At 45.7% G+C, this 26,084-nt stretch overlaps 1 protein-coding gene across 1 annotated transcript in view; it reads right to left on the minus strand.

Annotated features, from left to right (window-relative positions):
- Positions 1–1,236: 1,236 nt before the first annotated feature.
- LOC137427982 (ATP-sensitive inward rectifier potassium channel 11-like) overlaps positions 1,237–26,084 on the minus strand; it is a 54,108-nt gene continuing 29,260 nt past the window's right edge. The window contains exons 5-7 of the mRNA XM_078777551.1: positions 5,819–5,901; positions 1,926–1,966; positions 1,237–1,792 (exon numbers count right to left, since the gene is read on the minus strand). Of these exons, the coding sequence (XP_078633677.1) occupies positions 1,680–1,792; positions 1,926–1,966; positions 5,819–5,901 (237 nt within the window). The 3' untranslated portion in view covers positions 1,237–1,679. The remainder of the gene's footprint in view (positions 1,793–1,925; positions 1,967–5,818; positions 5,902–26,084) is intronic.

Here is a 26,084-nt window from a genome sequence, read left to right on the forward strand (position 1 = left end):
TAACAAGGAAGAATTGATTCAATTTAACAAGGTGTGTAACAAGGAAGAATTGATTCAAATTAACAATGTGTTTAACAAGGAAGAATTGATTCAATTTAACAAGGTGTTTAACAAGGAATAATTGATTCAATTTAACAAGGTGTTTAACAAGGAAGAATTGATTCAATTTAACAAGGTGTATGTAACAAGGAAGAATTGATTCAATTTAACAAGGTGTGTGCAACAAGGAACAATTGATTCAATTCAACAAGGTGTTTGTAACAAGGAATAATTGATTCAATTTAACAAGGTGTGTGTAACAAGGAAGAATTGATTCAATTTAACAAGGTGTTCAACAAGGAAGAATTGATTCAATTTAACAAGGTGTTTAACAAGGAAGAATTGATTCAATTTAACAAGGTGTGTAACAAGGAAGAATTGATTCAAATTAACAAGGTGTTTAACAAGGAAGAATTGATTCAATTTAACAAGGTGTGTAACAAGGAAGAATTGATTCAATTTAACAAGGTGTGTAACAAGGAAGAATTGATTCAATTTTACAGGGTGTGTGTAACAAGGAAGAATTGATTCAATTTAACAAGGTGTTTAACAAGGAAGAATTGATTCAATTTAACAAGGAAGAATTGATTCAATTTAACAAGGTGTTTAACAAGGAAGAATTGATTCAATTAAAAAAGGTGTGTAACAAGGAAGAATTGATTCAATTTAACAAGGTGTGTAACGAGGAAGAATTGATTCAGTTTAACAAGGTGTGTAACAAGGAATAATTGATTCAATTTAACAAGGTGTGTCACAAGGAAGAATTGATTCAATTTAACAAGGTGTTTAACAAGGAAGAATTGATTCAATTTAACAAGGTGTGTAACAAGGAAGAATTGATTCAATTTAACAAGGTGTGTAACAAGGAAGAATTGATTCAATTTAACAAGGTGTGTAACAAGGAAGAATTGATTCAATTTAACAAGGTGTGTAACAAGGAAGAATTGATTCAATTTAACAAGGAAGAATTGATTCAATTTAACAAGGTGTGTAACAAGGAAGAATTGATTCAATTTAACAAGGAAGAATTGATTCAATTTAACAAGGTGTTTAACAAGGAATAATTGATTCAATTTAACAAGGTGTTTAACAAGGAAGAATTGATTCAATTTAACAAGGTGTGTAACAAGGAAGAATTGATTCAAATTAACAAGGTGTTCAACAAGGAAGAATTGATTCAATTTAACAAGGTGTTTAACAAGGAAGAATTGATTCAATTAAAAAAGGTGTTTAACAAGGAAGAATTGATTCAATTTAACAAGGTGTGTGTAACAAGGAAGAATTTATTCAATTTAACAAGGTGTTTAACAAGGAAGAATTGATTCATTTTAACAAGGTGTGTAACAAGGAATATTTAATTCAATTTAACAAGGTGTGTAACAAGGAAGAATTGATTCAATTTTGGTGAAGATCTGGGAATTTGATCTGAGGTTGGATTATGAGAAAACGAGGTGGATGATTTGAGGAGGTGACAAGAACATGGCGATTCGATTTTGAGGTCTGGATGCTGATCTGCCCTATACCTGGGATACAAAACGTGAACTGTTCAGCCTGATGGAGGTATGCGCTGAACCGAGTGCAGTTCTACTTTTTCCTTTGATACCTCTTCATGTACCTCAATTTCCTCCTCTTCTCTGTTCTTAGGCTGTGGGTTGTATGGCTGTGAAGTCAGGTGCAATGTGGGTGGTTGTAGACCAGCTGCCAGGGTCTGTCCTCCTGGTTACCAGCTCCTCCCAGCACCAGGGGGTGTTCGCTGCCTTGGTGAGTTTGTGGGGTGGGGTAGGGGAAGAGTTGCAAAATAGTTCCAGCCAATGTAGTTGCAACAGAGACGGGACACATAGACAAGACAATTTTAATAGGGACAGGTACTGGCAGGTTAAACTCACCACTCACAGGTAATGTTGCCTCCTGTTGAATAAACATACCTCTGAAAAAGAAATTGTACAAACAAACAATACATGCACCATTAAACATTGCAGTATAATCGTAGTTATAATAATAATCTTATAAATAAAAGTCATTTTCTGTACGTCTGTGTCTGTGTGTGAAACACCAATCACGCCAAAACTACTGGACCAATTGACACTAAACTTGACACACAGACCAACTTGGACCTCCTGTAGAACATAGGCCACTTGTTTTTTCTTTTGTGACCATGGCTAATGATTATATTGCCTAATTCAATTCTAAATTATATTCAGGTGGGTGTGGCCTCGACGTCACCCATTCCTTCCCCCTCCCACCTCACGTTTCCGTGTTTTGGATAAAGGGAGGAGTCTGCTTTAGTATTCTCTGGGGGGTGGGGGGGGGGGGGAGTTTGTTCAAACATTTTCTGCAGATAGTGGCCCTAACCTCCCCCCTTCCCTCCAACTTGGACCATGCTTTGGAGGTGGCGTGATGCCTTTTTTGGATAATTTTGTGAAGGCCCATTGGGGTGTACTGGACGTCCTCCTGATCCCCCTGCCAGCCCGTCGGCTTTCCTGCAATCCTCCGCCCCCCGGCTCTCCTGCCCCCCCTGGACCGTGGTCTCTCCTGCAATCCTCCGCCCCCGCCCGCCGGCTCTCCTGCCCCCTCCCGGACCGTCGTCTCTCCTGCAATCCTCCGCCCCTGCCTGCCGGCTCTCCTGCCCATCCCCTGGACCGTCGTCTCTCCTGCAATCCTCCGCCCCCGCACACCGGCTCCCCTGCTCCCCCCCCGGACTGTCGTCTCTCCTGCAATCCTCTGCCCCTGCCCGCCGGCTCTCCTGCCCCTCCCCTGGACCGTCGTGTCTCCTGCAATCCTCCGCCCCCGCACGCCGGCTCCCCTGCCCCCACTGTCGTCTCTGCTGCAACCCTCCGCCCCCGCCCGCTGGCTCTCCTGCCCCCCCCCCCCGCCCGGACCCGTCGTTTCTCCTGCAATCCTCCGCCCCTACCCGCCGGCTCTCCTGTCCACCCCCCACCCCCCCCGGATCGTCATCTCTGCTGCAATCCTCCGCCCCCGCCCACCGGCTCTCCGGCCCCCCACCCGGACTGTGGTCTCTGCTGCAATCCTCCGCCCCCGCCCGCCGGCTCCCCTGCCCCCCCCCCCTGGACTGTCGTCTTTCCTGCAATCCCCCGCCCCTGCCCGCTGGCTTTCCTGCCCCCCGGGATCGTCGTGTCTCCTGCAACCCTCCACCCCCGCCCGCCGGCTCTCCTGCCCCTCCGGACCGTCGTCTCTCCTGCAATCCTCCGCCCCCGCACGCTGGCTTTCCTGCCCCCCCCATGGACCGTCGTCTCTCCTGCAACCCTCCGCCCCTGCCCGCCGGCTCTCCTGCCACTCCGGACCGTCGTCTCTCCTGCAATCCTCCACCCCCGCACGCTGGCTTTCCTGCCCCCCCCCCCCTGGACTGTCGTCTCTCCTGCAATCCTCCGCCCCCGCCCGCCGGCTCTCCTGCCCCTCCCCTGGACCGTCGTCTCTCCTGCAATCCTCCGCCCCCACACGCCGGCTCTCCTGCCCCTCCCCTGGACCGTCGTCTCTCCTGCAACCCTCCGCCGGCTCTCCTGCCCCTCCGGACCGTCGTCTCTCCTGCAATCCTCCGCCCCCGCACGCCGGCTTTCCTGCCCCCCCCCCTGGACCGCCGGCTCTCCTGCCCCTCCCCTGGACCGTCGTCTCTTCTGTAATCCTCCGCCCCCGCACGCCGGCTCTGCTGCAACCCTCCACCCCGCCCGCCGGCTCTCCTGCCCCTCCCCTGGACCGTCGTCTCTCCTGCAACCCTCCGCCGGCTCTCCTGCCCCTCCGGACCGTCGTCTCTCCTGCAATCCTCCGCCCCCGCACGCCGGCTTTCCTGCCCCCCCCCCCCCAGACCGCCGGCTCTCCTGCCCCTCCCCTGGACCGTCGTCTCTTCTGTAATCCTCCGCCCCCGCACGCCGGCTCTGCTGCAACCCTCCGCCCTGCCCGCCGGCTCTCCTGCCCCTCCCCTGGACCGTCGTCTCTCCTGCAGTCCTCCGCCCCCGCACGCCGGCTCTCCTGCCCCCCCCCTCCCCCTCAGCCTCACCTGCAACCCTCTGCCCCCGGCCCGTTGGCTTTCCTGCTCCTCCCCCCCGCCCCCCGCCCCCGCCCCCTGATTCTCCCCCTCCCCCTACCCCCTGCACCCTCCGGCTATCCTGTCCCTCTTTACTGTGAGTTCTTTTCAAGGAACTTCGATGCAGGAGGAGGTCATTAGCCTGATCAAAGCCTGCACTATTATTACCAACTTATGGTTGTTTGTCCATGCTTGGCCATTTATTTGTGCTGAGCGTCAAGCAAGGAAGCAGCACATACCATTGTTAGTCTTTGGTATGATTCGGCTGGATTTCGAACCACCGACCTCTCAGACTCGGGGCAGATGCTCTCACCATTACCCTGCCGAGGCTGGTAGTTTGTTGTTGTTGTTGTTGTTGTTATTGTTGTATAGCCCCGGACAGTTCTCTTTAACAAGCCCACTGCACAGAGACAGCTGATCGATCTTCCAGGAGTGACTCAGAGATTCCCCACAGGCCACACCATCACAAAATCAGGGCCGAGAGAGAGAGAGACAGAGACAGAGAGAGAGGGACAGAGACAGAGAGAGAGACAGAGACAGAGAAATAAAAAATAAAAAACTAAAAGAGAAGATAAGAGACAAGATGGCCAGTCCATGGGGACTGTTCGGTGAATCTGGAGAGCAAATAACAATGGGACTTGCGTTGAGGGTACAACCACCGTGAAGAGGCGTCCCTGATAGTTGCCTGGTGGTTGGTTAGCTGTTGGAGGTGGTTGAGTGAGTAAATGAATGGTTGAGTGGGTTGAATGAATTGGTGAAGGGATTAGTTTGTGAGGTGTATAACCAGTAGTGGCGGTGCATTGCTGTTTCAGAATTGATGCCATGCGGCCCACGCTGCCTCAGACCGTGCACCTCACAGTTGCCCAGCGGTCGAGGTTCTATTTGTCCCTGCCTACCACACCGCACTTCTTGTCAGGGTGAGCCAGCCACATCAAGGCTCATGGAGGGTTGAAGATGGCAGATGGCAGGAACACATGCACACAATTCTGATTGGCTGAGAGAATGCGGTGCGGATTGATAAGCGACTCATGTTTGCATGAATAGTAGAAATTATTACAATGCCCTTTGCCGGTGAAGGGTGACGGAGGATGTAATATGGAATTCCTCCAACCTAATTTTTAACGATTTGTAACCATCCATTTGTGTTGATACACACCTTCCATCTCATTCTCAGGGCTTTATTTTGCTTCACTTGTACAACCAGCTTCCTCAACCCCCCTCATCGCCCCCTCCCTTCAGCCCCATCCTACCCATCGGATCCCCTCTGCTGTCTTTGCCCCTTCGATGCACTTATCCCCTGCAATGCCAACCTCCTCATACATTGGTCCTCCTGGCTGCTGGATTGAGGAATCCTTTTACCCAGAAGGATCTCCTTTCAACTCGACTAACTGTAGAAAATGTATCTGCAAGGTATGTTGGGGGTTTTGGGTGGTGTGGGAATGTTGGGAATGAGGAGGATGAAAAGGGTGCTTGTGTGCTTGCAAGTACCTGTATATACCGACATTCCCGATCTTTATTGTGGGTTCTTACAGGGAGGTGTCATTTCATGCCAAGACCTTTCCTGCCCAGCCAACTGCTCCATCCCTGGTTCCTGCTGCTCACACTGCCCCAGTTCGGCGAAACACTCTTACCGTACTTAAGATATTCCATCATTCTCTGTTTTCTTGCACTCAGGGCATCATCTTACTTATCAAAGGATACTTTTAACCATGATAAGTTATTTATTTATAAAGAAAGTACCTGATCCCCAGTGATGGGAAAAGCAACAAAGTACCTATCCCCAAAATGGTGGTGCAACATCGGGTAGCAGAGGTTTCATTTGTCTAAAAAGAGGGCAAAATATAGCTATTATAGAATGTGTGTTACACCATGACGATTTGTAATATATCTACTCATAAGTGCATGTTGAGCTTTTCCAGCATGTGCGGCATTTCAAACGCAGAGCGGGAAGTGGCAGCCATAAAGGGGAGACACACAAACAAATGCATGCAGACACCATGGTTCACAACATACATATTGTTACGGCCCCGGGTTTCGGGTCTACTAAGAGGGGGGGTATCCTCGGTTCCCCTCAGACTTATCCAGTAATGGGCACAGTGATGTGGGTTTGTGAAGGAGGTCGGACTGTGATGAAGGAGGTAACGATGAGGTACCTGGGTAGTCAAGGCGAGGTTGTGATGAGTGGTCATGAGGCTTTTTGGAACGGGGGACAATTAAAAGCGTCTTTAAGGACTTAATTCAATGGTATATAACATGTGCATAGGAAAAAAGTGTAACTAAAAATCTGAACAAAAGTAAAAAGAAAGTGTAATTAAAAAATGTAACAAAAAAATCTGAACGGAAAAAATGTGAACAAAAAATATATATATATATTTAACTGAGGAAGCATACTAACCCAATGACATGATGCTGACATCATGTGCATCAATTATACCAACACATCACCTCCAAACTAGGAGGCATCCGCGTGGTACTCAAGTCTTTGCAGACTGAGATTAAAGCTCTATGGTCACAAATAGACAAAGGCAGTGATGTCGATAATGAGGGCGAAATCTAGACAGTCGATTCCCGCGGATGTCAACAATAATCCGCGAATGTCGATGAAAATCCGCGAATGAATGCCGTGCCATCTATCTATAATTCCAGTAATCTCTGTGTGTTTGTTTGTTTGTACGTTTGTACGTTTGTTTGTCTGTGACCGCTGTTTCTCGACAACCACGGGTCCGATATACTTTAAACTTGCCAGGTATATTGCTGGGGACCCGAGGATGTGCCTTTTCAAGGTTTCATATTAATCGGACAATTACTTACCGAGCTATGTCCAAAAAACGATTCAACCAATCAGAGAGCAGCGAGCTATCGCGTGTGCCGAACGTGGCGGACACACTCTGCCTCGGATGGCACATTTGAGAGCGTATTCATTTATTTCACGTTTGCAAACTATGTTGCCGCTATGTTGGCGTTAAACTATGTTTTAAAACTAATAAAAACCATTTCATCTAAATAGAGGGGGGGGGGGGGGGGGATTGTCACTGTACTCGCAAGCCGTTCGCCGTTCGCTTTGGCGTTGCGAATGGACCAACACATTTCATGGACCAAACCATTTCATGTAAAGCGTTCGCCGTTCGCTTTGGCGTTGCGAATGGACCAAAACATTTCATGAACCAAACCATTTCATGTAAATAGAGGGGGGGATATAATTTTAGATATAGATATAGTACGGGCATGCCCTAGTTGTTTCAATGGGGAAAAAGGAGACAGCTAATGGCACTAATAGATACTATCAAGTGTTTTCATTCTGTACAGTAACTCGCAGGGATGACGTGTTGTGCAGCTGGTGGAATATCACATGAAGCTGTTCACATTGTGAACGGCTGGATATCCCACGAAAGCCGTGAAAACGCAAAGCACAGCGCTGCAAATGTAGAAGCAGGTCATGCTCGCTGCTCGTACAAACAACACAACGACATGCATTTTAAGGCCATTTTCCCTGCGAGAGCGGGGGTTAGCCTCGCGGTCCCCATGACAATCTTCTCCATTTTGCCCTATTTTCTGCATCTCTCCTTGTTAACCCCCTTGCCCGCATTTCTTCTTCCACCATCTTTAGCCAAGTCTTTCTCGGTCTTCCCCATCCTCTACTTCCTTCTGCATTCATTTCCATCACTCTTCTCAACCAGTCACTTTCATCCTTCCTCAACACATGACCAAACCATCTCAACCTGTTCCTCTTCACAGCATCAATCACAGGCTCTATTCCCATCATCTTTCGCAATTCATCATTTGTCTTCCTCTCTCTCAACGATACTCCGCACATCCGTCGAACCATTCGCATTTCCACCCTTTCCAACCTTCGTTGCTGCTCTACGTTCATTACCCATGTCTCGCTCCCATAAATCATAACACTTCTCACACATGCAGCATACACCTTTCCCTTCAGCTTCAACGACACTCCCCTCATCATCAGCACGCCACTCAATTCCCGAAACTTCTTCCATGCACATCTCACTCGAGCAACCGTTGCCGAGTCTGATCCACCTTCTCCATTCAGCATGTCTCCGAGGTAGCAAAATGTTTTCACACCTTCCAGCTTCACGCCATCTCCAAGATCCAACTCAACATTTCCTCCATCTGCAGCTCCCTCTGTGCACACCTTACATTTGAATGTAGCTGCCACACTGGTTAATGACCCTCTCAGACCACTACATTTTTGATGAACCCACTCAGTGCACATTGTACACTGAATGGAGTTCACTCCGACACCCTTCCTACACACAGCACAGGGCCACTTCCCAGTTCTTTCCACCTCACCACATGCTTTACCACTTGCCATCACCTTCGTCTTTCCGATATTCACCTTCAGACCTTTTGTCTCCATACATTCCTTCCACGTGTTCATCTTTTCCTTCAGTCCATCCATACTTTCCGCAATCAACACCAGATCATCTGCATACAACAACTCCCACGGTAAACCCTCCTTTACGTTCTGAGCCAGCACCTCCATCACAGCTACAAATAGTAGTGGACTTAGTACCGACCCCTGATGCATTCCCACCTTCACCTCAAACTCACCACTGTTCCCGTCCTTCGTCCTTACAGCTGTGCGCGCTCTTTTGTACATTGCCATCACTACTCTGATCAACCATTCCTCCACTCCTAACTTCCTCAATGCCCATGTCAATACTTTGCGTGGAACCCGATCGAATGCTTTCTCCAGATCAACAAACCCAAGAAACAACTTCTTCCTCTTCTCCATGTACTTCTCCTGCAACTGCCTCACAATGAAAAGCGCGTCTGTCGTTCCTCTTCCTGGCATAAATCCAAACTGGATTTCGTCGATCTTCACTTTCTTCCTTATCCTCCTCTCCAACACCCTTTCCAATACCTTCATTCCATGCTCCAATAACTTTATCGCTTGGTACGAGCCACACTCCAGAGGGTCACCTTTCCCCTTGTATAGAGGGACGAGGGTACTCAGTTCCCAATCCACTGGAATGCGGCCTTCTTTCACCACCAGATTACAGATCTGTCATTCTCTTCACACCCCAACTTCCTGCTGCCTTCAACATATCTCCCACAACTCCCGTCGGCCTTCCCGCTTTTCTACCCTTCATTGCTTTTATCGCTTCCTCAACTTCCTTCTCAGTTATCTTCTCTGCCGGTCCTAAAACTGGGTTACTCTCTATGTTGCCATCCCATTCATTCTCTGTATTCAACAGCATTTCCATATATCTTTTCCATCTTCCTTTAATTCCATCTGGGTCGACAACGATTTGTCCCACTTCATCCTTCAAGCAGCTCACCCCCATCACATCACACCTCTCTTTCGCTATCTGCTTTGCAATCCTGAATACTGCTTTCTGACCCTCTTCCGAATCCAAGCGTTCTCCGAACATTTTCCTACATGCCTCCTGCGCCTTTGCTACCTCTTTCTTTGCAGCCTTCCTGGCTGCCTTATAACTTTCATGCTCTGCTGTTTCTGCTCCCGTACCCTTCGCCTTCTGCCACTCCTTGAACTTCTTCCTCTTCTCGTCAATCCTCTTTCCAACTTCATCATCCCACCACCATGTTTCCGAGTGCCTCGGTGGTCCTTTTGTCCATCCACATACCTCACCAACGGCTCCCATCAGACTAGCTTTCATTGACATCCAACCACTTTCAAGCTCAACCACATCATCCTCGACCCGACTCAGCCTCTCTTTTAATGCCTCCCTTACTGTCACCTCTTTCAACCTCCACACCTTCATTCTCGGTTGGTACTTCACCCGCCGAGCTCTCCTCGTACCTTTCACCCTTACGTCGCAGACAACCAAGTGGTGCTGTGAAACAGCCTCCTCCCCCGGGATCACCTTTGTGTCTCGGAGGTGCCCCCTATCTCGCCTACGCACCATCAGGTAGTCAACGGTTGTCGTCGACCCACCTGACGTGTATGTAACAAGCTTATTATCCTCTTTCTGGAACTGAGTATTACAAATCAACAAATCAGCTCCATAGAAGCTCGTAGAAGAAGGTTTTTGCGTATGTCCAGCTGCTTTGTGTGTGGCTGGTGAAAGATGGGGTTTTTAATAAACGTGGCATGCTCACGGTTCGTGAAATTATTTTTTTTTTGTGCCCGTACACGGGACACTTTTCCACGAATAGAGAAGCGACCTGCTCCTCTATTCGCGGAAAAGTGTCCCGTGTATTTATCAACCGCAAATACGTGGATCCCGCGAATAGCGAACACTGCGAATAGCGAACCCCGCGAATAGCGAACCCCGCGAATAGCGAACCCCGCGAATAGCGAACCCCGCGAATAGCGAACCCCGTGAATAGCGAACCCCGTGAATAGCGAACCCCACGAATAGCGAACCCCGCGAATAGCGAACCCCGCGAATAGCGAACCCCATGAATAGCGGAACCCGCGAATAGTGGAAACCAGCGAATAGCGGGCCCTGCGAATAGTGACCCCACGAATAGCGGAACCCACGAATAGCGGACCCCGTGAATAGCGGACCCCGTGAACAGTGGGGTCCGACTATACTGTATAAATGTAAAAAGATATGTGAATCGTTGTCAATGTCAGAAATATTTTTTATTATTCTTTACAAGTATACTGTGGCGACTCTTCAGTGACTTTCTATCGGTGTATAACCCATTCGATGGATTTTGTGTTATTGAACCCAATATTTTTGTTTCGCCAAAATAGTTTATAGCTGTCTTTGGTAATGACAAAACCCCTTATTTTCTCATCTCCCTTCTTGGATTCTGAAAAGTTACTTTGGGTCCCAATGTCGAGTCCGTACCATGATGGTTTTCTTGACTTCAACTACAAGATCTCTACTACTCGATCATCTCAGACACCCAAAAAACTACTACTACCCGAGTACATCGGCACAGTTGTCTCAATAATCTTCAATTGTAAAATCACCTTTCTGGTCTCCAAAACCTTGGCAGCATTTCACAGGTTTTTAAACTGTTTGTCACATTTAATCATCTACATTCTACACCATAAAATCTATCAATTTCTTATATAGCTTCAGAAACTACTTCATTCACAAGCAGAATATCAAAGGGCTTATGAAATCCCACTTCTGACACCACTTTTCAATGTCATTTAGTTCATTTTATATTTTATTACCAGATTCACCTCTGATTTAAACTTTTACTTCTTTTTTCTATAGGTTGTGTGCATGAGGGAACGGTTAGAAATGAAGGAGAAACATTCTCTGGTGGCCTAAACAATTGCTCTGTTTGTGTGTGTTTGGTGAGTTTGTTTATCAGTCGCAGTTTACTTTTACACTTACCTTCTTTGGAATTGGGGAAAATAAATATTTTCTCTTTTTATTTTAACTTTCATGCTTATATTTGTCCTGATGTCTTCTCCTAAATTCCCTTATGTTACATCTCATCTACATGAAGTCCTCTTTCTCGAAAATATTATCAAATGAGGCATAGCCTAGTCATCCTTGACTGGTGAATCATTTTACCTTCTAAAGGCCGTATCGTGTATTCGGTGGGTTGAGTTGATGTTTACCCTTTAAATTAAAGTGTGTGTATTCATCTGGATATGGAGGTAGAGATGCTCATTGGACGAATGAGGTCCTCACTTGCATCGCTGACCTATTTTCTTTGTGCTTTTAGGGGGGACAGATCAACTGCATCACTCCTAGTTGTCCTCCTATCATCTGCAATGACCCATTGCCTCATCCTTGCTGTCCCTTCTGTTCAGGTTTGTCTCATATTTTTGTGTTGGAAATGGCAATAGTGGGGTTAAACTGTTTATTATAACGCTAGTTATTTCTTAATATTTCTCTAGAATAAGCATAACATAATTAATTGTGATGTTAGATAGGTGTCACTATAACGTGTAGATCGACATTCATCTTCCCTGCCATCCTGTTGGTTCTACACCCATCAAACCTTTGGCTATGTTTTATGTTGGTTCCCCTAAATCTGTCCTTTATGCCCTTTTGAAGCGCACACCAAACCTTGCAACACGAGGCATACGGGAGAATGAAATGGGGTCATCAAAAGGCAGTTAAATTACCTCAAACGGCTCGTGTCTCAGCTGTTACTCAAGTGTTTGTTTGTTTTTGTTCTGTTTGGACTCGAGGAGGAACCGCGATGGGTCGTGACGTTGCCAGTACAGCTGAGTCGCCCCACCCAACACTCTGATCTGGGAGAGAACGTTGAGAGAAGGCTGGGTTTTCATGTGGCATGTTAGGTTGAGTTTCACCTCCGTCTCTGGCCGCCGAACTCACCGTGCAGTGGGGTTGAACTGCTGACCGGCTGAATCACGTTATGCAGACAGCCGCCTCTCTCTCTCTCCCTGTCTATCTCTCTCTCTGTCTCTCCCTCGCTCTCTCGGCCGCGGAATGATTTCTCTGCAAGGGAATTGAACTGCTTCCAGAAGTCCGGCATGGCTTTGCTGGTCGGGTTCGATAGTGATCTCTTCCTGTCTTGTCAAACCGTATGTCTCTCTGTCCTGTGGTGTGCATGAAGGCCTTATAAGTTAGTTAAATAAGATCTCCAGTTTTTTGCTTGGTTTGTATCGAGGGCGTGTATTCGGTGAGGGTTAAGGGGTTTTATTATTCATTCATTTTTATTAGCTCACCTGGACTTTAGTCTGGTGAGGTTACGTGATTGAGTAGTTTCCGTTGGTAAGTAAGCTGGTAAGTCAGTCAGTCAATCAGTAAGTGAGTCTGTAAACACTTCAGGCATTATTACTTGAACCAAACTCACGATTTTAATGAAACTTGGTCACAAGTTTCATATCTGATGCTTAACCAAGGTGCATTGACCACATCAAACAAAATGTATGCTCATTAACGGGGTCTACAGGGGTCATTCGGCCCATCCTGCCTGCGCCACATCAGCACCAGACCAATTTATAGGAAAAAAGAAAATTGCAAAATGTTTTTTTGTTTGTTTGCTTAATTGTTTCTTTGTCTTTTGTTTTTTTGTGTATTTTCTTCGGTATTTTTGTAGTTTTTTGTAATTTTTTCCCAGGGTGGGGAGTGGGTGAAGGCAGTTCTTAGGTGAGACACACACAACATCAACCACACACCACCCCTTGATGAGACTCCCACAGACCACTCCACACAGATACACACAATCACCGATCCATACTCAAGCTACCAAAAAGTCCTGCCAACATCCCAATACACCTCTATCTCCGACACTTATAGGTACCTATCTAATTCCACTTTAAACCTATCTACTGTTTCGGCTGCCTCTACCTTTCCAGGGAGATCATTTCATGCATTAACTATTCTCTGAGTGAAAGACCCCTTGCCTTACTACCATCTGAACATTGATCTTCTTCACTCTCCGGCTATGTCCCCTGGTCCGATCATTGTCTATTGTGCTGAATAATTCTTCCATATTTATTTTGTCATTACACTTCATTATCTTAAACATCTCTACCATATCCCCTCGTAACCACCTCCTTTTTATGTATAAAGCTATGTCTCCTGCAGGTGAGTCTAGCTAGGTCTGAAGCACCATGTAGTACCCTCTTATCGCAGCTATGTGTCCTTCTTAAGTTGTGGTGACCAAAACTGCAATCTATTCGAGATGGGCCCTCACTAAATTCCTTCAGTATACGATTTTAAAACCACCTCTTTTGATTTATAATTAACCCCCCTATGAATACAACCTAAAACCCTGTCCACCCCCCCCCCCCCCATATATATTACCACCCCAAATCCTTCTCCCATGTGATACGCTCCAATATTGCTCCTTGCATCACGTGATCTCTATTTTCATAATTCTTACCCATCCCCAGCACCTTACACTTGTTCAGGTTAAACTGCATCTACCAATATTTAACCTAATCTATGCAGGTACCAATACTTTCCTGAATCTGATCGCTACCCCCTCTGTTGTCTACCTTCCCTCCAAACTTTGTATCATCTGAAAATTGTTAGAGGAAAGGAGGAAATCCTCCTCTTCACCCCACTATCCAAATCATTGATGTAAATGATGAATAATAATGGTCCTTGTACTGATCCCTGGGGTTTCTCAATACTTACATCCTCCCACTCGCAACTACCTTCCCATCCACCCAGGTAGACATCCTCTCAATCACAACCACTCTTCGCTTCTCATCACTAATCCAGTTTACAATCCAGGTAGCTACCTGACCAGCCACTCCACAAGCCCTCGCCATGGCTAACAACCTCCTATGTGGTACCTTATCAAATACCTTCTTAAAGTCTAGATATACCAGGTTCACTGCCATTCCCTCATCCTCCTCATCAGCCTGTCATCCTTCCGAGGTCGGCAAATTGAGTACCAGCTTGCTGGGATGAATGATCACGGTGTGTACCCCGATTTAGAATAGGTACACCGTATCCATGCGCACCGTAAGAGGCGACTAAGGGTTGGCGCCAGGAAGGGCATCCGGCAATAAAAACATTGCCTCAAACAGAGAACCATGATTGTCATGGGGCCCGCAAGGCTAACCCCTGCTCTAGCGGGGAAAATGGCCTTAAAACGATCATTCATTCATTCATATTCACTGCCATTCCCTCACCCGCCCAATCAGAAACTGCTCCATGAACTCTAAAATATTTGTTAGACAACATCTACCTTTGGTAAACCCATGCTGATTGCCTTTAATTTGTTTATATTTATTTATATGATTTCTCATCCGTTCCCTAACTAATGTCTGCAACACCTTCCCTACACCTGAAGTTGAACTAACAGGTGTATAGTTCCCCAATTGTTCTCTGGATCCTTTCGTAAAAACTAGAACAGCACTCAGTAGAGAGCATACCTCCGCCTGGTGAACAATTGGGGAACTATACACCTGTACAGTGTACACTGTACAACCTTGAGGCTTTGTTTTTCTCTCAGCGGTCCGTCGTTTGTGATCCAATAACTTTCGTTCTCTGTATTCCCAGTCTTTTCACCCATAGCCTACTTCCTTGTGTAAATCTCAACTCAAAAAAAAACAAAACAAAAAAACATTTCCTTCTCTGTTCTCATTCGTTTATTCATTCTTATTCGTTCGTTCGTTCTTCGACCACGTGTTTCTCCCCCATTTCCCCAGATAGTTTTCACTGTTATTAACCTTCAATGTTTACACTTTCCCCTCAAGTTATGTATTCTGTCATATTTTATAACACCTTTTTCTTCTTCTTCTTTAAAAGGCTGCTTTCGACTTGCTCACCAAATCAATTCATCCCAAAAAAAATATCCATCTCCTATAGTGCCTTTTTTCTACATTCCCTAAACGCTCCTGCACTCCATCCTCCATCCAGCGTCCTTAAACGTATTTTTAACTCGAAGGTCACAAGAAACTCATTTTGCAATAAATGTTCGTTTCCCATAAATCGTACACTTTCTAAAATCCAATCTCACCCCTCCCCTCCAAATCTTCCCCATAACCCCTCCCCTCCAAATCTTCCCCATCACCCCTCCCCTCCAAATCTTCCCCATCACCCATCCCTTTCAAATCTCCCCCCTTGCCCCCTCCCTCCTAAACTACCCCCTCACCCCTCCCCGCCAAGACGCCCCCTCCTAGACTCCTGCCTCACCCCTCCCCTCCAAATCTCCCCCATATCCCATCCCTTTCAAATCCCTCCCCTTGTCCCTTCCCTCCCAAACTCCCCCCTCACCCCTCCCCTTCAAATCTCCCCACCCTCATTGCTTCTCAATTTCCCCCCTCTCACTCCCCCTCCTCAAAGCGTCCTCCCCGCTTCTTCCCCCTTCCAACTCTCACCTCCATCTCCCCCAACCTTCTGCCTCGCTCTTCCCCCTCCTCAAATAACACCTCATTGTGCCGCACCCAATCACCATCAAACCTTTTGTCCGCCCCATCCTTCCCTTTCTCCGAGCTATTCTGAAATCTCTGACACACCTTCAACAGCTCTCCCTACCTCTTCCACCTCTTCCACATCTTACCCTACCCCTCCTCCCCCCTGTTCTGTATCTGATGCTCCCCCTTCCTCTTCATTAACGGTATGGACCTCAAACATCCGGGGCCTTCGTTCAAACTTAACTGATCTCTCCATACAGGTTGCTTCTGTCAAACCAGACGTGATCTGCTTAACAGAAACTTTCCTCCTTTATGATGTCTCTGATTCCTTAGTATCTCTCCCGGGCTACTCCCTCCTCCGGTATGATAGACCTGAGCCTCGTCCTGGAGGCGGGGTTGCTATCTTTATCAAAAACTCTCTTCCTCACTCGCCCTGCACTGCACTCTCTCCACCTCACCCCCAGGAATACCTCTGGCTACGGCTTCCCCTTCGCTCCCACCTCTTGTTCATATGTGTGTTGTACTGTCCACCAAACAGTGATGACTCCATCTACATCTCGCTGTCTGATAATATGGACCAACTTCTATCTACTCATCCCAACTCTCTCTTCCTCATATGTGGTGATTTCAACTGTCATCATGCCAGTTGGCTGGGTGTGGGTACCTCTCTCACCAGCCATGGCTCCTCAGCAAAGGACTTCTGCGACTCACTGGGACTGACACAATCTGTCAATTTCCCGACCCGGATCTCAGTCAACGGAACATCTTCTCTTCTGGACTTGGTTATGACTAACTTCCCTGAAAATGTCTGCTGCTCTTCTTCTGCTCCAATCGGATCATCTGATCATGTCCTTGTTAAAGTGGACATCTCTCTGACCATCCTCAGGGAGCCTGCTCAGCATCGACGAGTCTGGCATTTCACTCAGGCCAACTGGCACGGTCTTCAAGCAGCCATCAATCATCTGGACTGGTCTCCCATCTCTACCACCTCTGACATCAACTCATCCTGGGAATTCTTCGAAAGTAAATTGCTCTCTCTCATGCACAGATTTATCCCATCTCGTCTTCAGTTGTCATACCCTTCCTCCCGTCCATGGTACACGGAATCTTGTGGTGAGGCTGTTGCCCAGAAACAACTTGCCTTCGTCTCCTGGAAAGCAAATCCAACGGAAGGAAATCTCATTTCCTTTCACAAAGCCCGAAACAAGTGTGTGTCCACCCTCAGGAGAGCCAGGAAACAATATCTCTCCGTTCTCAAGACCGAACTCTCTTATCTGTCTCCCTCTTCCAAATCCTGGTGGCATCTGGTCAAATCCGTTTCTGGTGTTTGTTCCCCCTCCATCCCCTCCCTTACCTCAAACGGCTACACAGCTGACTCCGCACGTGAAAAAGCTGAATGCCTCAACTCTGTGTTTGCCTCTAAATCTTGTGTCCCAAACCCATCCCTCTCTGTACCTACCATACCCAGTCGTACCCTGCTGCTCCTGGACTCTGTGTCCTTTCCTCCTGACAAGGTGGAAAAGCTTCTGTCAACCCTCGACTCTGATTCTGCAACTGGACCCGACGGCATCAGCCCACGGGTCCTAAAATCCTGTTCTGCTGCTCTATCTCACCCTCTCTCTGTTCTCTTCACCCTCTCTTTTGCTCAAGGTCAACTGCCATCTGCTTGGAAATCAGCCAACATCACCGCTTTGCACAAAAAGGTGCAAAAACAGATCCTAGCAACTACAGACCAATCAGCCTTCTCCCAATTATCAGCAAAGTCATGGAATCCATCATTGCTTCGGATATGAAATCTTTCCTCTTCTCCAATAGCTTGATCTCTGATCATCAATTTGGTTTCAGACCAGGTCACTCTACTCTGGACATGCTGCTTCTGCTGTCTCAACAATGGATGGAGGTCCTCAATGCCAAACAGGAAATTAGAGCTGTCTCCCTCGACATATCACGTGCCTTCGACACGGTCTGGCACCCCGCTCTGCTCACCAAACTCTCCTCCTTTGGTATCCATGGAAATCTCCACACATGGCTGGCGGACTTCCTCTCTAGTCGTCGTCAACGTGTGGCCCTGAATGGGTTTCTCTCATCTCCTCTTCCTGTTCAGGCTGGAGTTCCCCAAGGCAGTGTTCTGGGCCCCGTGCTTTTTCTGGTGTTCATCAATGATCTTTCTGACTCTCTTGAAAATCCTCTCTATCTCTTTGCTGATGACTCCACTCTCTGCCGCTCCATTCCTCTTCCCTCAGATCGGCAGTCTGCAGCCTCCTCACTCTCTGAAGACTTGGACAAAATCACAGACTGGTCAAACAAGTGGAACATGTCTTTCAATCCTGACAAATCTCACACTCTTACTATGTCTCTCCGAAAAGATCGACTGGACAACCCTCCCATCTACTTTCTCAACAATCCTCTCCAAGAAGTTCTGTCGCTCAAGCTTTTGGGTCTCACTATCTGCCATGATCTTTCTTGGGAAAACCACATTTCCAAGCTGGCCTCCAAAGCCAGTCGCCGACTGGGCATCCTCCGTCATGCGAAGTCCTTCCTCGGCATACCTGAGCTCCTCACCACATACAAAGCTTTCATCCGCAGCTCAATGGAATACTGTTCTCCCCTATGGGCCGGTGCTCCTGCCTCACACCTAGCTCGGCTTCACGCTGTTGAAACCAAAGCTTTCAGAATTATTGGAATCTCCCGCGATGAAGCTATCTCTGAGGGCCTTTCACTCACTCACCGCAGGCAGGTAGGTGGTCTTTCTGTCTTCTACCGACTCCTCTCCGGCCTTGCACCCCCAGCTCTCTCTGTGCTCTGTCCCCCAAATATTCCTACAGGTCGCACAAGATCTGCCAGCAACCCTCTGATGGTTAAACTGCCAAAATCTCGGCTCTCTGCTCGCCTTCACTCTTTCATTCCTCTTTTCTCCCGCCTCTGGAACAAACTCCCTCACTCCCTTCAATCCCACTCCTCCCTCCAGGTCTTTAAAACAGCTGTTCACCACCATCTCTTATCTTCCCCCATCCAAAACCTTGATCTTTTCTACCCCCGCTAATTCACCCCAGATCCACCTTGTTTGAAATTCCAACTTCTTTCCTGGAAGTCCTGGCAGTGTCCATATGTTTTATACCTCTCCCACCGCCCCCTTCCCATGCCCCCCCCCCCAAAGCCCTCGCCCTCTCTCAGATCTCTCGATGTCTCCATGTCTCTCGGTCCCTGCTCTCAAATGTTGTGTTTGTGTCCTTCCCCCTCTCTCCCCATCTTGTCTACCGCTCCCGATGTTATATGTTTTATGTGTCGGTTTGTCTTTCTGTGTGATTAATGTTCGCTCTTTCACGAGCCTCGATCTTGTATACAAAAAAAAAAAAAAAAAAAATTTACGTTTTGCATCCCACAGATGGGCCGGATCTGGATTCAGACCTGAACCAAAATCGAATCGGCTTGTTCTTGTCACCGAACCAACTCAACCACCAAGTTTATTCATGTCGTCCACAACCTTTTTAAATATCATGCTATATATCGCTTTTCACCCGATCTCTCAATGGTGAAGAATCACTTAAAAATTAAATAATTATTGTAGCCGAATCCATATTCAGATCTTCACCAAAATCGAAACGATTAGTCCCTTTTTACACACACAACCTCTCCACCAGGTTTCGTCCAAAATCGTCCACAACTTTTTGAGATATCCTGCTATATATCATTTTTGGCCATATCACTCAATGGTGAAGAATCAATTAAAAAATTATACTAGCCGGATCTGGATCCGGATCTTCACTAAAATTGAATCGATTCTTCCTTGTCACACGCGAAGGATAAATCACAGGTCTCACGAACAGGGGAATTAACATAATCCCTACTCTAGTTAGCACAAGGATCAGCCTTGTATGATCACAAAGATACACTTATGCGAACAAACCGCCTAAACAAACTGATTACATGTGGGGTTCCCTATCACGATAATCGGAGCACACTACCTATACAGATCTACCTGAATCTATATGTCACTCTACCCCAAAATTCATAACAGTATGTATATTGTATGTATTTCTCTCTTTAAATATTTTGTCTCTTCTTTTCTTTTACAGGCGAATGTATCCATCTTGGTCAAGCATATGAGGATGGGAGTGTGTTTGTTTCTCCTGCAGACAACTGTACAACTTGTACATGCCAGGCAAGAGATGTCTTGTTGTCTATCAACCTCTCTGTCTGCCTGTCTCTTTGTGAGATGTTAAATGGTCTCTTTACGTCCTGATCAGGCTGGAGAGATGCAATGCAGACTTCGGCAGTGTCCACCTCTTCTGTGTCCACCTGCACAGCAAGAAGTAAATCCCGGAGATTGTTGTCCTCGCTGTCAAACACAACTGCCGGGTAATCCCTACGTGTCGGTATAAATATCTTTAATTTCAATCACATGAAAATAAATGTATAAGATCCTCTGCAAACCCTCCTCCATTCTCCCTTCCCCTTCCAAATGCTCCTACCTCACGATAGTTTGTACCTGACATGGGACTTGCTTGCTCAGTGCCTTCTTTCGCTTGAATATCGCCCTGTGATTGGCTCTGTAGAACATTCTCCACTCTTTGAGCAGTTCACCATGGTGATTAAATTCATTCTTACATCACTTACACATTCCTCCCAATGATGCACACCAAATGTCCATGCATTTAACCTCCCCGCATTAGCTAGTGTGAGTCAGAACATTTTGTACACTGTCTGCTCAAACAAGAAAGGTTTGAATGGTGTTTTCACAAAAGAAGAAGATTCTGTCTTGTTCAGTTTGAATCTATACAACAAGGATCAGAAAAACAACAGGAGATTGCCGACTGAAAATTGTTTGAGGTTCACACATGTTTTTATCGCATTAGTCTTGTCTTTCGACCAGATGTTTACAACACGAAGTGAAAATGCCACAAATTGGTAACAACAACATGCAGTTTCAGGTGTTAGGAACATGGGTGAACAATAGCGAATGAGACGTTGTTTGTTTGTTTGTTTGTGACCCTACTCCTCTGAGCTCCCAAGGTTAATTGCGACAAACTTTATAGGATCACATTTTTTTATGACGATGCACCTTACTCGGGAGTTTAAAGTGATTTTTTCACAATTCATAACTCATAAACACACGAACCACCCACCACCTGTCAACATCTACGAGGGTAGATCCATTATACACAATGCTTTATAAAAAGGCCAAATATTTTTGGACTTCAACCCGGCTACCTATATAACTGGTGAGACGGTCAGACTCCTATCATCAAATAAGGTATCAGATGTGCAAAATAACTGTTAATTAAAATGTTACAATTGTTAATATTGGCGAAGAAGGAATCACGTGACCTCTCGAATGCGCTAAGCACGAAAAAAACCACCATTTGAGGCCATTTTTCCCCGCAGAGCAGGGGTTAGCCTTTTTCTGGGCACCGTGGTCCCCTTTTTGAAGCGATGTTTTATGGCCGGATGCCCTTCCTGCCACCAACCCTGTTAGTCGCCTCTTGCAACACACAGGGAATTACCAGTGAACTGGTACTCAATTTGCCGACCTCGGAGGGATGACAGGCTGAGTCAACCCCCCTGGTGTTAATTCAACGATCGACCAGGATTCAAAATCGGGATCCTAATCCTAATCCTAATGCGCTAAGCACTAATTATTCAAAAATCAAAAATAGTACAAACACAACCTATACATCGATTTCAAGGTAATTTTACTGCCCATCTAACGACATAACTCTCAAGGTTGAAAGAAGAGGTTGTAGAAAAAGGTTACCACCTTAGCTAACTTCTCTAAATATACAGCCTGCAAAAATGTAAAAACAAGCGATTTTCATCCGTATACCTATATAGTTGCTTAGATAGTGCGTTCCGATTGAGTGATAACAAAACAGATTTGCTTGATAAATAAAAAATTTCTCTCTAAATATGTGCTTAATTGTGGTACCGGTAGTCCAATAGATGTACATTAGACCCCAGGCAACACAGGCAGGGGAGGCAGCCCAGAGGTGAGAGCAGTACTCCATCAAGCTGTGGATGAAGGCCTTGTAGGTGCATAGGAGTTCAGGTATGCCAAGGAAGGACTTTGTACGACGGCGGATGCCCAGTCATTGTCTAGCTTTGGAGGCCAGCTTTGAAATGTGGTTTGTACAAGAGAGATCTTGTCTGATTGTGAGTGAGACTCAGGAGGTTGAGTGCCTGAACTTCCTCAAGAGGGTTGTTTAAAAAGTAGATTGTAGGGTTTGCTGGATGGTCTATTCGGCGAAAGATAGTGATTTGTGGGATTTCTCAGGATTGAAAGACATATTCCAAGTGTTTGTCCATCTCGTGATTTTGTCAAGGCCTGAAGAGAGGGAAGAGAATACAGCTTGCCTGTCTGAAGGATGAGGATGTTATGGCAGAGGGTGGAGTCATCAGCAAATAGATAAAGAGGATTTTCCAGAGAATCAGAGAGATCATTGATGAAAATCAGGAATTGGACTGGGCCCAGAACACTGCTTTGGGGCACTCCAGCCTTGAGAGGGAGAAGAGATGAAAGTATTCTGTTAAGAGCAACACACGTTGGCTAAGATAGTGGAGGATGTTAGTAATCCAAGAGTGGAGTTAACCTTGGATGTCATAGACAGACTGTGGAGAGTAAGGTAGGATGCCAAATTGTATCAAAATCACGGGATATGTCCAGAGAGACTGCCCTGATCTCATATATGACATTGAGGGCCTCCATCCATTGTTGCGTGAGTATAAGCAGCATGTCCAAGGTGGAGTGACCTGGTCTGAATCCGAACTGATGATCTGAGATGAGGCTTTTGGAGAAAAGGAATGATTTCATATCAACTGCAACTATGAATTCCATGAACGTGTTGATGGTTGGAAGTAAGCTAATTGGTCTGTAGTTGAGGGGATCAGTTTTTGCACCTTTTTATGTAATGCAGTGATGTTGGCGGATTTCTAAACAGATGAAAGATGACCTAGTGCAAATGATAGGGTGGAAAAGGGTAGAGAGAAGAAGAGCAAGAGCAGCAGAGCAGATTTTTAGGACATGTGAGCTGATGCCGTCCTGTCCAGTAGCAGAGTCAGAGTCTAGGGTTGACAGAAACCTGTCCACCTTCTAAGTTGCAAAATATACAGAGTCCAGGAGCAGTTGGGTATGACAAGGAAGGATGGGTACCGAGGGTGTGGGGTTGGGAACACAAAATTTGGAAGCAAGCACAGAATTGAAGCATTTGGTCTTCTCACGAGCGGAGTCGGCTGTGGTGCCATTTGAAGAGGGGGAAGGGATGTGGGCTTTTTGGAATGTATTGAGATTGCCTTCGGTCAGATTTGCTTTCCAGGAAGAGAAGGCAAATTGTTTCAGAGCAACTGCCTCACCACAGGATTTAGTGAACCATCGACAGGAAGAAGGGTAGGATAACTGAAGATGAGATGGGATGAATCTGTGCATGAGAGAGAGCAGGTTTCTGTGGAAGAATTCCCAGGTTGAGTTAACATCAGGGGCGGTAGATAAGGGAGACCAGTGCTGAAGAGAAATGGCTGCTTGCGGATACTACCAATCTGCTTGAGTGAAATGGCAGACTCACCAGTGTGAGGCAGCTCTGAGAATAGTCCGAGAGATGTTAACTAATTTGGTTATTTGTGACTTCATCTTAACTAACAACAATCTCCTTGATGCTTTGCTGAAGTCTAAATAACTAAATTTTGTTCGGGTGACTCAACTTGTCTAATATATCGCAAACCTCCTCCATTAACCGTTAATACTTCTTAACAGGTACTAGTATTAACTACAGGTGCTATCATTTATCAAGACTTCCAGCCAGTAACACCTAAAGTTCAAAAAAAAATTTTTTGATTTTTAAAACCTTGCCGGCCTTTTCATTTTGCAGAGATAGTTCACCTTCACAAACTTTAAGCTTGGCGGCCAATCGCTAATGCATTCGAAGTTTCCTATTGATCGGTTCAGCGGTTCTGTACAATATTTATTCATTTATTTGTAGTCGGAAGATATATTGTGGAGGTGTAGAGACACCAGCATGGCTATTGGCTAATGGTATGTAGACTATACACCACCTACGATGCCACAGTGACATTGTTTCGATTGCTGTAACAAAACCTGTAAGGACAACATTGGTTGATAGGTTTCGATTCGGTAAAAGATCCACCACGCGGTAACCCGGGTTGCCCCGTGATTTTTAATCATTTTACATAATTAATTAATCTATTTTAGGGGGAGTGTAACCCGGGTTCGCGTGATAGGAAAATCCTTTGTGTCACTAAAATAGATTAATTAATTATGTAAAATGATTAAAAATCACGGGGCAACCCGGGTTACCCCGTGGTGGATCATTTAAAGGCAAATGACGTTAAGCACATGTGATGTTGTTTTTTGTTTTTTTTAAAAGTCTTTTCTATCTAATTGTCTTTTATATCCTGCTAGGGTGCCTGGTGGATGATAATGGTCTTTTGCTGCCAGTTGGCCAACTGTGGTCTCCAGGAGACCCCTGCGAGGTGTGCATGTGCAAGGTGTGTTTGAGCCCAGATTCTGTGTATGGAGTGCCCGTTACATCGTCCACCTATTAAAGGGACACAATCAGGAAATTACTTTGAAGAGATATGTTTCAAAGGATGATCTCCCTGACCCATTAGCAGAAAAATAAAAAAATTGGAAAAATAATAAAGCAGATAATCGTATTTTAAAATCTGACTATTTTCACTTCTGTTATGCAAATGAGCTACTTTCGTTGATTCGCGTGACGTCAACGTTGCAAAACTCAATGATGGACGTATGTCTGCGTTTCATCACATGTTGTTCGAGCGTTCAAGATGCCGATGTGCCAAGCTTTTAATTGTTCCAGTTGTCGAGAAATTTGCCCACAAAAGTTTTTTTTTGCATCTCCGACCCACAAAAAGATCGTCAACATTTGTGTGCTTTGTGGTTGAAACTCTCGCCCGATAAGTGTCGGTACGGCGTCGTGTTTCAGTAATTTCTGAGCCTTGTTTCCCAGGTGGTGATCGCCAAGTACGAACGTTGACAGCTTGAAATGGTCTTCGCAAACAACATGATATTTAGAATGAACGTATGTTTTGATGTTGAATTTGGTTGTTCCGATGTTTTTCAATCACAGAGCATGTTAACGATCTTTTTGTGGGTCGGAGATGCAAGAAAACTTCCGTGGGGAAATTCCACGACAATTGGAACAAGTAAAAGCTTGGCACATCGGCATGTTGAATGCTAGAATAAGTTGCGATGAAACGCAGATGTACACGGCCACCATTGAGTTGTGAAACGTTGACGTCACGCAAATCAACGGAAGTAGCTCATTTGCATAACGGAAGTGAAAATAGTCCGATTTTAAAACACAATTATCCGGCTTGTTATTCTCCCCAATTTGTTTTTATTTTTCTGCTGATGGGTCAGGGATATCATTCTCTAAAATATATCTCTTCACAAAATTTCATGATTGTATCCCTTTAATGTAAAATGGCATTTGATGAAACGGTTGTTTGTTTTTTTTAACCGGAAAGATCACAGATCGTGTTTGTTGTTTTAACGTATTTCCATTTTATCCATGTGTGGCAGGCAGATGGAAAGGTGGAATGCAAACGGACACAATGTTTAGAGACATGCAGCCACCCTGTCCCCATTCCTGGACAGTGCTGTCCCAACTGTCTACAAGGTTCCTGTTTCAAACAACTCATGTGTTTGTACACGTTCGAACCTCGTTTGATCCCGTTGTTACCCCGCGCAGGCAAAGTGAAAACCGGGGTTAAGCAATTGGGTCAGATCCGTCTGTCTGTCTTACGAGTTTATAATTAATCGTCAGTTTATGATCGAGGAACAACGTCTTTAAATGGAATGTTACATTTTGAACACGAATCGGAACATGAATAGGAAGACAAGTTTGCCGTTTTACCGTATATTGGCTCTAAATTCGTCCTGATTGCGCATCGGAGCGCAGAGAGGAGTGAGATTCCTTTTTACTCTGTCTGTCTGTCTGGTCTTCAAGCAAAATTGAAAATCATTCCAATCAGGAAATTTACTATTTTAAGGACGTTATAAAGGACACAAACAACAGGTACGAAGAGAATTAATGTTACGTGGTAGAAAGGGTGATGTAATAGACACTGGGTAAAACGGCGGTAAAACCCGGAATTAATTTATTTATACGTCTTTAAACCTTTTAGTGGGGCGGCTTAGCCCAAATATTCAAAAGAATTGTGCATTTTGTGATACAAGCACCAAATTTGGCACAAATGTACATTAATATGTTGCGAACATTTTCAGATATT

Source organism: Myxine glutinosa, chromosome 5 (assembly GCF_964187855.1).
Source record: "Myxine glutinosa chromosome 5, kmMyxGlut1.1, whole genome shotgun sequence".
Classification (NCBI taxonomy): Eukaryota; Metazoa; Chordata; class Myxini; order Myxiniformes; family Myxinidae; genus Myxine; species Myxine glutinosa.